General features: G+C 48.9%; 1 protein-coding gene across 1 annotated transcript in view; it reads left to right on the forward strand.

Annotated features, from left to right (window-relative positions):
• Positions 1 to 15,059, forward strand: part of LOC126542374 (roundabout homolog 3-like) — a 261,562-nt gene that overhangs the window by 236,523 nt on the left and 9,980 nt on the right. The window contains exons 5-9 of the mRNA XM_050189427.3: positions 3,098 to 3,249; positions 4,013 to 4,157; positions 4,879 to 5,172; positions 5,661 to 5,948; positions 13,845 to 14,156. Coding sequence (XP_050045384.1) covers positions 3,098 to 3,249; positions 4,013 to 4,157; positions 4,879 to 5,172; positions 5,661 to 5,948; positions 13,845 to 14,156 — 1,191 coding nt within the window. The remainder of the gene's footprint in view (positions 1 to 3,097; positions 3,250 to 4,012; positions 4,158 to 4,878; positions 5,173 to 5,660; positions 5,949 to 13,844; positions 14,157 to 15,059) is intronic.

The raw sequence follows: 15,059 nt of genomic DNA on the forward strand, positions 1-15,059 counted from the left end.
TTCGCCTTGGGCCTTGTAATACACTAGAGCTTACGCGTGGAGTTCGCCCAATTCATTGTTGTTTTTATTCCATTCTCGCGGCCTTTGTGACGCCTAAACTCAAGTCCTTGTCTATGATTTGTACACCACTTCAACTATCAAGCAAACTAACTTGCGGCACGAGGTCCCTGTGGCGATACGCGAAGAGGCAGGCGAAATCATTCTTATCATCTAGTGGCTGTAGGGGTACCACACCGCATAAGGGCTTCGTGTTATGGTACCGTGGCGATTTCGGTTGGCACAGCCCATCCCCTTTCCCATCTATCAACGAGCCTTCTTCAGTTTTTATCTTTGGCTTGTCTAGATGACGGACGCTTGTGTCAGGTAGTCGCGTTGCATCAGGGGAAGATGTGGCGTGATGTCCTGGCAGCACGACCGGTGCATGTGGCCGGGCGCATGGATTCGAGTGCCTCGTGATTAAGCACGCACCCGTATGACCTCCCATGCCTGGCGCGTGCCTGCGTTCGTGACCGCACGAGATGGTGAAGTCACATGGCGTCGAATTTGCAACGCAGCCGCCGTCAGTCCCTCGACAGGAGTTTCGGATCAGGAAGGGGAGGGCTGTGTGACTTGCGTGAGGCCACTGTTGTACGGAATGACTCAGACGTTTTGGTTTGTATACTGAGGGGACAAATGCGGGGTCTCCGGGGAGGGGGGCGTTAGGAGGGGCGTGGCAGAAAGCGGGCGAATTGAATGACTCGCAGGCGATGTTGCGGCGAACAAAAGGGAGACGGCGGTCATGTGTCATTGACTCAGTGATACATTGCGCGTCGTTTGCACAGGGAGTCAATTAGATTGAAGCGCAAGGGAAAAGTTGACTGCAGGCGCGCGTGAATAATTAAAGGAAGGGAAGCGTCGTCGTGCACAGACGGTGTGCTTTCGGAGGACCAGCTGGACCTCTCATTAGCTCAGCCGTAACTGAAGCGTACAGAGAAGTTGAATGAAGTCCTGGCACAAAAGTCTCATTACCGTGGCACCCGTACCTTTCGCCCAAGCGCAGCTTCTTTAACGATGGCCGAGCCGTTTCCTTTAGATACGGGCGCTTCAGAAGCGACTGCACGCTTAAATTTTATATTCTAGGCAGAAATTTACCACGTCGCTAGTACGTTTGTCGACGATACTGGGCGCAAGCATATATGTAGTTTTCATTCTTTTGTTTTCGGCAAACATAGACTGAGGGACATCGTCGCCGTCCTCAGGAAAATCTGATTTCGGCGACGCGCCCGCAGGGCTCCTCTGTCGGGGACGGCGAGATAACATGCATCTTCCTAGTGTTAGGCATGGCCACAGCTCAGCGGGTATGAACCGTGGCCATATTGGGTCCCTTGAAACATAACAGCAGACAAATTGAAAAGTGCTGGTTACGGTATCATTTGTGCAGGGCCTCACAAGAGCAGGTAAGGTGCAGCCCCGCATGACTGGAACCTATAAGCAGAACTGACGAATTCAGCCTCCATGAACCTTTGGTATAAATACGGACTGCCTTGACGCGCGTTCTCATGCCCTCGAGAGCAGCATGAACTGAGCTCTCGCTTTCCGCAGTATCTTTTGAAATGAGCCTTCAGCGTGCGCGGCGTGGAGGTGAACAAATTGTCCCACTGATGTGAGGTGTGCGCAGACAGACGCTAGGGTGGATATTATTGCCGAGAGAATGTTCGGTAGTATTCAATGCGGTTTAGGGTAATTTACGCGCTTTCCATCCGTCCGTCGCACTGTCGGACGTCGACGGCCTCGACGTCACAAGCACAAAGGCTGTGTGTGATGCGCCGCTCCTCCGTCAAGAATGCGACCGTTATTTGCTTTCATCTTCTTCTGTTCTTTGCTTTATTATTCGCGATGTTCAAATTGCCCGATGGACAACGACATTATTGTGGTCATCTCACTCGCTTCAATTTCTACACTAAGACAGGGTCGCGCTTTCATAGCGCCAGATTTCTTAGTACTAGACACAAAAATCTGGTCCTACACCTTGTCCTAGAGGCAAACATCTAGTCGGCGCTTTGGCGAAGACAACGCGAATGAAGTACAAGTAGATTACTCGCCCGCAGTGCTAGGCCCATGTTTCGTCGAATATGAGCATCCCATGGCAATTCACGAAAGTCCACGTTGGATGAAAAGCGGAGGGAAAATTTTTTACTGCGCGTCTTCGTGGAACCTGAGGAACCATCTGTGAGTGCCTCTTTTATCACTTTATCTACCGAAGATCATACGTCAGCGAACCACCCTCGCATACGGTACAAACGCATGACAACGATTTGGACATCTCAGGAAGTCACTGCAGGCTCTGCTCTGCGTTGGGCCGTGCTTCCAGCGCTGTTTGCGCACCCACTTCTCAAAAACAGATGGTGTTTTTAAAGTCGTGTAAATTGCATTTGTCTCGTGCGGCGTCCCTCTCGAATGCTACCATTGCAATGCTGGCTAACAACACCACTAACTTAAGAACATTCATTAATGAATATTTGGTAATTAGTGAACGGACTGCGACGGCTAGTCGACCATCTAGTGTCCACCGTGTTGAAAGAACAAACAGCGAAGAAAGCATAATTACATGGCTTAAATTCTATTATAAATAACTATTTTCGTTAAAATATATCACCCGATATAGTCTGTCTTCATGCCTACGCTCTTTTATTTTTATTGTTTGCCGCATTCCCATTCATTTTTTTCATTCGCTTCGTGCAATATTCAGTCGAAATCAGTGTCTCCCCTACCCTTTTATGGATTCCACGCTGTTATGAGAGGCGAATACACTATGTTCCCAAAATCCTCGCTTCAACAGATGTCGTGAAGCATGAGAAGTTATACTGGCAAATTAAAGGAGTACGACGAGACATTTTTTGATGTTGGAAGCAAGCACCAGGTTGGAAAACGGCGTACTTCTCTTCGAAAGAATACTCTTAGCGATACGTCAAGAGCACAGGTGGCCCGATACACTTCATTCTATCTGTACTTCGCCCTACTTTTGTTCACAATATTCACCAGGCTTTATCCGCAAACTTGTGTCCCATAAGTGCGGTTCTTCACTGTGCGCTTCCTCAATACTTCCCTTTTTTGACAGTGAAACCATCCATGGTGCGCATCCGGTCCAAGCAGCGTCCACTGGCGGCAGGACTCCCGGCGGAAATTGAGTGCGAGGCGGCAGGATCCCGACCACCACCCGTGATTACCTGGTGGCGCGGGAAGGCCAAGATATCCGCCGACCACGTGAAGGTCCGTTGAGGAGTTGTTTGCTTTCTCTGTATCACGTCATTCTCTTCTTTTTGACGTTACCACTGTCTATACCTTTTCAAAGGTAAAGGTTAGCCCACAGGCTCGAATAAATTACAAGTACGCGTAGGACTTACTCAAATTTAGCCCCGCCGTTAAATTAGGCCTAATATGGAGCTCGAATTGAGCCCGGTCACGTTGGCACAGACTGACAGATTGGCCCAAACTCGAGTTCACGTCAGTATTTTTGTTGTCGCAGAATAATAGACTTACACACTCATTATCGCTGAAAGTGACCGTGCAAGGCCAATAACTCACGTGGACAGAAAGTCAATCCATTCACTCACTATCAAGGGCTGGTGAATTCCTTTGGCTACTTCCATTGTGCACTAACAGGTTTATTTAGTCCTGGAATCACCGGATCAAGGTATACTTCAGTTTTGAAACTCACTTAGGCCCACAAACTAGCATCTTTTAAAACTCCCTTGTATAAGTCATCCCGAACTCAAGTTATTCGAGCTGAGATTCTTTCAAGCTAACAAATTCACGAATTCGCAGCTCCTGAATAATATTTTGGCACAGACTTCGACTAGGTTCAATGCAAGTTTTCATAGTGTTGCAGGAGCAATAACGAAAGAAAAATGATTAGAGCGTTCCTTTTACAATGTCTGGTATGTGATGTTGAAATCATGGTCCGTACGTGTTCTACCAATTGTGCATTGTACTCAGGGTTGTAACACTTGCTTTGTTCTTATGTAACACGCAGATGATGCCCATAGGAAATCGCGTCTTCTCAGTGGTCACCTACACCCCTACTAGAGAGGATAATGGCAAGCGACTTCGGTGCGTCGCCGAAAACCCGAACATTGTAGGAAGTTTCATCGAAGCGTCTTACAGCCTTGACGTTCACTGTGAGTACAAACTGCGTTACGTTTTGTTTAATCGTTTAATATAGCCCGCATTTCGCACCACTGCGCCCGAGCATTCTGGCTGGTCTGTTAGACTTACCTGCTGACCACTTACGGTGTCATTGCGGGTAGCCCGACATCGTATAGCGGCACGCACTTAGCAATGTGTCGGCTTCCATATTGATAAATTATGTGTTGAAAACGAAACCACACGCAGTGTTTTCTTTTTTTTTTTTCGGATGAACTTGCATGCATACTGGGTGGCCGTGTAAATTACCGTAGAACCACGGCAGTCATGCCCATTTTCTTGAGAAATAACTTCAGTATGCGTGTTTTTGTCACAAGAAAGAGCAAGAGTAAAAAAAAGGAAAACGCCAGGAAAGCAAACCAAATTAGGAAATCCAGTTTACTAGGCCAAAGGATGGGCTTAGAATAGTAGAGAAATAAGGAGAAAATATAGGGAAGAGAGACTAAAAACATACACGCACGCGCAGCTGTTGATACAAGTAAACACCAGTCACTAAGGAAATAAACTTTATTTACTTGCCACTGTTTCTCTGCCTCTGTATGTTATGTGCCTGTGTACAAGTATGAATACGTTATTGCATATGCCCCTTCCGTCATCTGAAGTAAGCCACTATAGACCGCATGGCCGGGCGAATATCACTGGCCTCCATCAAACAGTGTTTCTCTCCCTCAGTCTGTTTCTGTTTGGCCGTTTCAGACAAACCACTGGTGACGCTTCAGCTGGGCAAGCGACTGAGGCTGGAGGAGATCTTCGAAGGGCAGGACGTGTATCTGGAGTGCAGCATCGATGCCAATCCGCGCGTAAGCGAAGTGGTGTGGCGCTTCGAAGGCAGCCAGGATGTTCACTCGGACCCGGCGGCCAAGGTGATCACGAGCAACCAGTCCCTCGTGTTCCAGGCCATCCAGCGTCTGAACGCTGGTCGCTACACCTGCGTCGCCATTAACACCGAGGGCGAGTCGGTCAGCAACGAGCTCCACCTAAAAGTACAGTGTAAGTGCAGTCTCCCATTACCTTACTCGCGTTTTCTTTCCTATTTAGAAAAAAGAAACACAGCCAATGACCGATGAGATCGGATTAGTGAAACTGCAAATGTAGAAAGCCTACTAGAAGATCTCTCCAAAGGAGCTTTTTGGCGAGCAGTGACCACGAAGATGATTGCGGGATACGGCTAAGAAATACTGACCTATGCGCCTCATGCAAGCTGTCATGCCGCGCTTTTATCATTTCCTTCTTTCTTATTAAGCGCGAATTCCCACCAAACCTGCAATAGGACGCAACATTGATCCAAGGCACGCAATACGCTGCGCCCGTGCCCTTACGCACAAGGCCTGCGTGCCTCTGCATCGTCCGTCATACTACTACCGTGTACTCAATACGCCATCGATCTGTGCAATCCCTTTTATCGTCCATCACCAACGAGTGCACACATTTGCATCTCCCGTCCGCTTGTTCTCAGCGACGCGTTTCTTTCATCGCAGACTCTCCGGTGTGCTCCATTCGGCAGCGGGTCGTGTACCCGGCGGCAGCGCACGAGATGCTCCAGGTGTCGTGCGAGGTGGACGCGCACCCGTCGGCCGTCAGCTTCCAGTGGGCGTTCAACGGCAGCCTGCGCAACCACGAGCTTCAGACCTTCGTGTCCGAGGGCAGCCGTAGCGTGGCGTCGTACGTTCCACGCGACAAGGCCGACTACGGCACGCTCCTCTGCTGGGCCACCAACAAGATCGGTCGACAGAAGGAGCCCTGCCGCTTCCAGATCGTACCCATAGGTGAGTGCCTGGTTCGCTCCGAATGCCGATGTGCAGAATAAGCTTTCACTGAAACCGAGGCGCCAGTTTTCGCCGCACTGTAGAAACAAAATGCTATCTCGACCGGTTTTCGTTGCGATTAAGCGAGAATGCTTCAGTTCCGGTTCAACGACGGAGTGGCAGAAAAGTGATAGTTCGAACTAGTTTGAGTCGCTTGATGTTCGTTAGCACAGCCAATAAATAATTACATGAAACAGCACACACTTCTTTTGTACCAGAACGCAACGGCGCTCTTGAGCTTCACGGAAACACTAAAGAAGAAAGATACGCGTGTCGTCCTTCAGATCACTACCAGTTTTCAATATATCCCATGGTAGAATCGCACCTCAGAGGCAATGCGCCAGTGGCCAATACACTATTTCGACATCACCTAGTTCAATTTATATACCAATGGCATCAAAAGTGGCTGTCCAACCACATGAAGCGCTTCTTCACTTGAGCGATTTCTAGGTCTCCCACCACCAGATAACCAATTCGCGATCACGAACTTCAAACGCTCGTGAATGTATTAGCAACATCCCTGCGTCCCGACGCGACACGTTGAACATGGCACTAACGGTGCGATGTTCAACGCGATTTCTGTTCTGAAGAACGCATAGGCTTTTTCAAACTCATGGTCCAAGTTAGCCCCCCCCCCTCCCCCCCCCTCCCCCACCCAGCAACCATGTATCACTGCTGGCTTCGTATTCATTACATCGCAGTGGGCGAGCGCAGTTATGTGAGGAAAAAGAGGCCAGCAAAAACAACATGGTAATGGAGAAAAGAAAGAGAGGAAGAAGAAATGGTTGGAAGGTTAACTAGACTTCGTCTAGTTTGCTGTACCCTGCACTGGTGGTCTCCATTGCGGGACAATGCTGCTGTCGCAGTAAACGAGTTCAGGGCAGAATGAATTGCTGAAGTCTGCTGCCCTTTTCTGTTCACAATTGGCGAAGTGGTTACTCTGAACCACATAACCATGACCGCCGTTCTGGTAAGTAAAAAAGCAGCGAAAAATGAAGGGACGGCTTTTTCTTCAACATGAGCAGGCTAACTTCTTGAACCAATGTGGGGCCGAGCACACAATGCTTTTCGCTCTTGACAACTGCTTGTTATTCACAGGTCGTTTCCATTAGGAATGTGTTTGCTATCAGGATCGATCCGCACAAGTTTTGTTTTTATTCAAATCTGCATTAGCGTAGGAACTTCCCGACCAAGGGTTCCGTTTAATATTTGTGCCTTATTTGCTTACTGCTTACTTTATCGACAGCGACCGCCTTCTTCTTTCGTTTTATTTGTGAGGTAATGGATGAAGCATGGTTTTCCGCCTTAGCGCTTCCATCTGTGGCCTTGTTTGCTTACATGGGCATGTACGCGCGTCTGCGTTTGGATGATGGGATACGCGCAAAATGTGGGACAGCACGTAGCGTCGTCGACGGTGACACGGCGAAGCAGCGACTAAAAGTTCGAGCTCCGCGGATTTACACAGCCGCATTGGCTTGCCAGATCAAGCAGAAGGGCCTGGCGTATGGAGATAAGAAAGAGAGAGTGACAGAGCTGGCAGCGGAAGTACATCTATCTGTGCACATATGCGTGTCCTTGTACTCGCACGTGGATCGGCCCAGCGCCGAGACAGCATATAGTCTGACCTCGAACAGCGGACTGCTTTTAGCGGATCATCGACTTTTTTCCCCTCTGCTTTAGGCTTGGCGGTTCAACGAAGCCGTGTTGCGCGCACTTCGCTAATGTTCTTAGTGAACACTTTTGCTCGTCGTATTCGTCCCGATCAGTTAGGCCGCTCTTTACGTTGTGTATGAAAGTAGCTTCGAGAACTTTTTCTCCCTAGAAGAAGTGATTATATTTGCTTTAGACCAATGGACTAATATGTATGCGTGTGCTCTCATTACTGCTTTTATGGAGTTAGACGTACAGGTCGGTCCACTGTTAGGGCAACACGCCAGCGTTTGGCTCATACTCCGTATAAGCGCCATGTACGGGAAGCGAGGAAAGCCAAGCGCATGCGCGAAACGGCGCAGGGGCGGCACTCTCGGCTCGTCGTCTGCTACCAAACAGCCCCTTCGCTTTGCTTGCGCGTGGCTGCCCTGCCGTGCAAACCCACGTGAAGACGATTCGCTTCAAGGAGAAACATATAATTCCATGCACTGCTACCTGTGAGACGTAGAAAGCCCATAAGTACACTCACTTCTACTGAAGTGGCGCAGAATGCGAATAATCAGGGACAGAACTAGGTTTCGGAGAACGGTACATTTGGACATCGCCAAATAACGTCAGTGTGCTGCGTCTTGCGCGAGCATTCAAACACATTCGCAACACTGTCGGTAACTTTAAATTCTTCTGTATATATTTACTTATACACATTGGCGTCACTCCCACACTATCGTTTTGGAAAAGCGATACTTTCGAATGACTATATGCGTGATCACGTTTCCTCATTCTCCAATGGTAGCTTTGCACGGCGTTTCGTATCTTCCAGCAACTCGACAGACTGAGCACGCCGTAGCCAGACACCTCTGAAACAGGCCACGCACAACAGCGCCGCAAAAAAAAAAAAAAAAAAACTGCGTTGTCACTCGTTTCGTTGAGTCGATTGCCATGCTGCATCCACGAAGAGAACGGGTTTCGATCTGTCGTGCGATCATATCTGAACGCGAAGCTTCCTTCAGAAGAACAACGCTTCATGTCGGCTGCTCTGTTTCTTGTTTGGATAGCTCGATCATTTCCATGCTCTTACCCCCCCCCCCCCCCCCCCCCGTATTCAGAAATGCATCTTAATTTGAAGCCCTTGCTTGACTTGATTTAAATGACGCCTGTCGTGAACGCGCCGAAAGAAACGCAGTGAGTGTCTTGAGCGCGTTCGCAGCAGGCGTCATTTGTATCAAGTCAAGCATGAGCTTCACGTTAAGTGGCATTCCTGAATACGGGGGTTAGCATCCATATGGCTGGCAAGTGAAGCCCAACTGTACTCCTTTAGATCGCGTTCATCGCAACCGTGGCTCAAGACGTGTGGTCGTCCGGCCACGCGCCGCGCGCAGGCGAAGCGATGGAGAGGCAGCAGGCGACGCGAGCTGTGCGCCGCCCCTGCGCCGCTTCGCGCATGCGCTTGGTTTTCGCCTTTTACCGTACGTGGCATTGCGCGGAGCATGAGCCGTGCGCTCGCATGTTCCCTCTATTAGTGGACCGATCTGTGCACGTAAGGATTTCTTGAGCAGGTCTGCCGAAATGTGCGGGAGCAAGCGACTCACGCAAAAGAACGTTTATTCAAAAATTGGCAATGGCTTAGCTCGGCTATGCAAGGATATACGTAGCGAAAGCTGAGACATAGCATGGTTAGCTTGGGTTAATCTTGATGGCAAGTGCAGGTTAGTCTGGTTGTCTAGCTATGTTGCGGCGTTTAGCCAGTCGTCCGGCGCGCTGTTCGTCTGTTTCCTGGGCGATTCGTTTCCTCTTCATCTCGTTCCGACGTCGATTCCAGGCCTCCTCCTGCTTATCAGAATTGTCGCCGTCCATACTGCCGCCTCAACTGTGGTTCCGGCGTACGCGAGCTCTCCTTTTCAATCCTACGACATGTTATCAGGCATGCGACGCAGCTGGCGAAGCGAGCGGAGGCGAACGCAACGACGACGAACGCGATGTGACAAGGAACGCGGTATGACGTCGTGTGCCTCCTCGGAGCATGGTCACGGCGAAATCGCAAGTTCGCGGCCAGTAAAGCTTTCGCTTTAAAAACTTCCGCAATTGTGCATGCAGCTCTACAACCGGCGTCATCAGCTAACGGCTACGCTTTGCTCATGAAGTGTGCCATGCAAAACTCATCTGATATACAATGCACACTTGGCTGAAGCAGAATTACCTACTAGGGGTTCTTCTATGGCGGCAGCGCTGCTGAGACGTAGACAGAAGGCAGAAAGAAAAAGGCGTGCGCTGTTTCCTGCTTCCTGCCTTCTCTTCGTCAGTATGATGTCAGCAGGTTAGCAACGTCGCAGGCGCTTTGGCTTCGGGAAATTGAAGCTACCAGATTGGAGGAGAGTTGTTACCGGCGGGTATTAAAGGCTCAGCTGCGGACGACGAAGTGATGCAAGAATTACATCCAGAACTATCATAATCATCGCATCTACGCGAAGAAATTAATGTCATCAATGTGTGCCTGATAAGCGAGGGTACCCAGGTGCACGCCTGTTCACCTCCGAATGAAATCACGCGCGCACGCTAAGTGCTGAGGCTAGCTGGAGCGCCGACGTAAAGTAATCGAACCAGTACGAAACATCATCATAGAAATAATGACCATGACTTGGAGAGGACGAGAGAGGGAGAGGGAGAGAGAGAGGGAGAGAGAGAGCGATAAAGCTTGTTTCTTGAAAGTCCCTGCTGGGTTCGAAAGGGGGAACTGAGGGCCCGGGCGTTTAGTCCCGTAAAGCTCCCCTTTCCGTCAGACGCTTGGAACTCCTTGAAATGCTAGAATGATTGTTACGATAATATTGTCGACTACATTTGTTTATATATCTGTGTGCATGCACACGTTTGTCCGCGTTTTTCTTTCTTCATTTGTTTGTTCGCGTTTTATGACCTGCTTTTTTTTAAATTATCTGTCGAGGACGGGAAGCTCGGTCATAAAAACGGCTGGCTATCAGAAAATATTAGCCGAAAGAACGAGAAAGAAAAAAAGGGTATGTAAGCAACGAAACACTGTCGAAACGAGCCAATAATTAAACAATAAAACACTATCGAAAGAAGGCTATAGATCACAGAAAAAGGGAAACTGAAAAAAAAAGTAAACATATGTTGTCCGTTCCACTTTCCACCCGCAACATCCGTTCGTCTCTTTGTCTACGTTATTTACCTGGGCGCCTTCTACGCGCGTCCTTGCGTCTTTTCGTCCTTAGTTCTACTACACCTCAATTCGCGCATTTATGTTTCTCTGTATGCCCATCCAACGAAATTTATATCCACCCGAGGTCTTTGATGTCTTCTGGAATATAACTGTAAACATTAGTAGTTTATAAAAAGAAGTTGTAAAGAAAACAAAGACTCGAGCTAGAGCAAGAGACCCTCTGTAGTTTCATGTTGTGTAGGCACAGCTTGTGCGGAACGCTTGTTTGAATTTAGATGGGCTCACCAATAGCGTGACCTTCGTAACTTATTTTTTACCTCTTAATTGCTTGTCAGCAAATTTTGAGTAACACTCCAGCAAGCCTTTTTCGTGTAACTCCTGATCGTTGCCATCATCCCCATTTAATGGTGGTTTGATTGGGGTTGCTACCACTACTAATACTTGCGCAATGGCGGGGTAAGGGGGGGTTGGATACCCCCTGGAGGTAAGCTAGCCCACCCTTGCTTTCTCAGTGTAAGCAAAATTCTTCAAGAATGATATGCTGTTTTTTCGGCGATGCTCTCGCTGTCTTATCCCTTAAGCAATGGAAAACGCTGAGAAAGACAAGCTTGATTGGACCGCGCGTACTTGTCATACTCACCTCGATTTAACATAAAAACGCACTAACCTCCTCACAAAAGAAGACAAATTCCGAAATATTACTTTGTGCAAGAACAGCAATTCCCGCCTTTCCCGTTGAAATGCACCGAAAGGAGGGACCAAAAGCTGTGCCAATACACTTCCCCGCATTTATAGCGGACGCAGGTTAAGTCTAATGTTTTGTTCCTTTGAATGCTCAGTTTATAAATCACGGCTTCATTTCTAGTACTTTTGTTCCTGACGCTCGCCGCTCTATTATACAACGCTACGTATCCTATCTTTGTTTTTTTTTCTTTCGTCGACCACCAGAATAAACAGCAGAGCGACCCGCAACTATAGCTCGATACTGTGGTCGGAAAGAGTTGTAAATAAACTCGCCGCACCATCGCTCAACGTCACTCGACAAAAAGAACAAAGATAAATCAACTAGATGAATGACCGTGGTTTTTATTTCTATCATTACACGCCTCAATAACTCGTTGTCCGCGCAGGGAAAGCGAAGAATACAAGAGAAAAATCAAGCATTCCACTATTTCGCGCATCGCATTCATGTTCTTTATTGACCGATCGAGGCGTTGTTGGTTTTGTTTCATTGGTGCCTTTTTACGAAGTGAGCGTCCGTTGGTAACTAATGATATTACATTATTCGTACACGTCTGTCTTTCTCATTGGTTTTCTCGCTTCTTCTTAATTTAAGCTGCGTGCATGTCTCTGTTTGTAGTTGCGCCTGTAGAGGCTTTCCGTGTCCTTGCTTTGTTTGCGTAGTGTTCGTTTGCTTCTTTCCCGGAGGGAGCGGGGAGGGGGTGGGGGGGGGGGGGGCGGGGGGCTCGTTTATTCGATTGGGGTTTCGAGACGCGCGGAAGCCGAACCGCCGTTAAACGGCGCGTCCTCGAGGAAAAACCAGCCTTCTTCATCATTTTCCTAAACCAGACTGCTGTGCGGAATGCACGGTCGCCGCCTCCTCCGCGGACGCTCCGAGCGCAGCCATCAATTACTGGCGGTCCGTGTTCGCGATGCTCAGCTGCAGATTACGAGGTACCTTATCGGAGAGTGCGCGAAATTTAAAGGATAGAGCGCTTCCGTAATCGAACGCAACAGCTTTTCTGTCCTTTCTTTCCCTTTCCTTTATTTCTATCTTTCTTTCGTTCTTTCTTTCTTCTCCACTAAAGGCGACACGTATCGCTATAGGCATTACTTTATGTCCCTGGTCTCCTTCCGAGCGGAAGTGATATTTGTGGCACGTTACGGCAAATATATGCAACGCGAGAGGCTCTGAAACAAATTATGATCACCAAGTTTTGGACTAGCGTTTCTTTAAGGCCGCTGCGCCTCGCATCTCTATTTTGTATATACTAAAGTTCTGTGTGGCATTTGCTTCAGCGCGCCAACTTTCTTTCTAAATGGAGGGGCGTTAGGCATGAGATTGAACGGGATAAAAATTAAAAGGAAAAGCTTAAAAAGCAAAGCACATAGTACACATGAACCTTCCTTCCGAGCGTTCAGACTCGGTTGTGTATTACCCCTTTGCTAACCGATCTGGTAGATAATATTTTAGGCTAACTTTTACGTGTTTCTCGTTTTCCACCGAAGTGTCAGGAATGTCATATCCCCGTGAGGTTTCCTAGAACTGCTAATGGCCCCTCAGGATTTGCGAGAAAAACAAAATGTAGTGACGTTCCTTACGCGTAAGCGACTGGGTGCTGTTTCGGAGTTTCTAAGCTATACCATCTTGCCTGACACACTCGCATTGTCGTAAGCCGAATGGCACTTTCTTCGGGAGTATCGTGGGCAAGCGTAGCACGCGCCGGTCTTGTTCAGTTCGTGGTCGGCGCCTGCCGACGACTTCGGTATCGGCCGACTCGCACTCGGCGTGCCACCGCTTGCGCCATTGCTGCGCCGTCCTCCTCGCTCGACCTCACTATCGCCAGACGAGCCCGGCACGTCCATAGCGCAGACAGAATCCGTAGCAGCTGCCAGAGGCGTCTCCGCCTCCTTATTCCCCCCGCTCCGCCGCGCGCTCCTCATATCCACGTTCAGGCGCTTTCCTCCTCCGGGTGCTCACTTCCCTCTCCCAGCTCAGCGGCCTCCGACTTAATCTCGCCGATCTCATAGACGGAGCATGTACGCTTGCGCGTAGAAAGAAGAAAAAGAAGGGGGGGAGGTCGACGATGAGGCTCACATGCATGAAGGTTTTGCTGCCCGCACACCCTGTTCTTGTAACTTACTTCAGTTAGGTTCGCATCCTCCTTTTCCCCCGGGAAGTGACCTAGGTAGAGCAATGTGCACCTCGAGGCCTGCTCGTACAGTCATATAAGTGTTCCGTCTCTGCGCTTCAGTGTAACGCACACTTTCCTTATCTGGACCCATTTGCTTTTGTGACGCTGTCGTCGCAGGTCCTCCCAAAGCCCCGTACAACTGCACGCTGAGCAACCAGACGGAAGACGCGTTCCTGGCAGAGTGCCGAGAAGACCCGAGCGGTGGCGGCGGGATGCGCCAGGTCTACAGCCTCGAAGTGCACGACATCTCATGCCACCGGCTGCTGGCCAACCTGAGCGCAGAGAGACCCGCGTTCTGGGTCCAAGGCGTGCCTGCGGGGCTCAACTATGTGCTCGTGCTCTACGCCGTCAACGAGATGGGCCGTTCGCAGCCGGTGCTGCTACGCGCAGAGGCGGCAGACCGCTACTGGGACGGCACTTCGCGGCACGGTACGTATACACGCGAACACTATCGCTGCCTTCGCTTCGCTTTCGTATGTGCGATAACCTTATGAATAATTTTGGAGGAGCCACTGGTGTGCCGCTCTCTGGCGTCGTTATTGACAAGCGCGCTTGCTAACTGAAATAAGCAACATTGATAATTACAGCAAATTTATGGCAATATAAATGGCTACACGCATGCCTACGGCGTTCCAAAGTACGTTTGTTATTCTCTAGCTTATAACATGAAAGTGTAAAAAAAAATAATGTTAAAGTGCGTTGCACAGCCCAGGAGTAGACTATATTAGCAAAAATGATACGTTAGGCAATATAGGATCAGCCCTTTATTGCCTAAGGTATCTATTTTGCTATGCTCACTTTGCCGTGGATAGTTCAGGAACCTAATTTCTAAATATTTAATTGCTCTGCTAATGAAGTTCTTATAATATTTCATTGCTCGCTATACAAACGTACCCTCCATGCCCAGCAATTAAGGAGACCAAGTTGTTTTAGCTCTCGTTGATGTGGAACTTCGAGTATTACTGATATAAGATAGCCATGGATTTCAGAAATATTTCACAGATGGTCAATCATTCTTTGCTTATCCGGCCAGTCTGTGAGACGTAGCTGAAGACGTAAGTGATAGTGGAAGAGAGTGCACAGCAAAGCTCTTCGGAAACAGGGCCAATAAGTGAAGCCACAAAAGAACAGATCGAAAAGTGGTGTCGGAGCCATGAGGTTGGATATCACTACTTGACGCCATAGCAATAGCGGGTTCTAAGAAGTTCAGAAGGCGCTCCTGCGTGACGCCTGCAGAAAGCAATTTATGCTTCACACATGCAGTGGGGGGGAGCATTAGGGGATCATAGGTGATGCTTACACGCTTCCTTACGGCTGCAAGTCTCGCTTGTG

Source organism: Dermacentor andersoni, chromosome 2 (genome assembly GCF_023375885.2).
Source record: "Dermacentor andersoni chromosome 2, qqDerAnde1_hic_scaffold, whole genome shotgun sequence".
Taxonomy (NCBI): Eukaryota; Metazoa; Arthropoda; class Arachnida; order Ixodida; family Ixodidae; genus Dermacentor; species Dermacentor andersoni.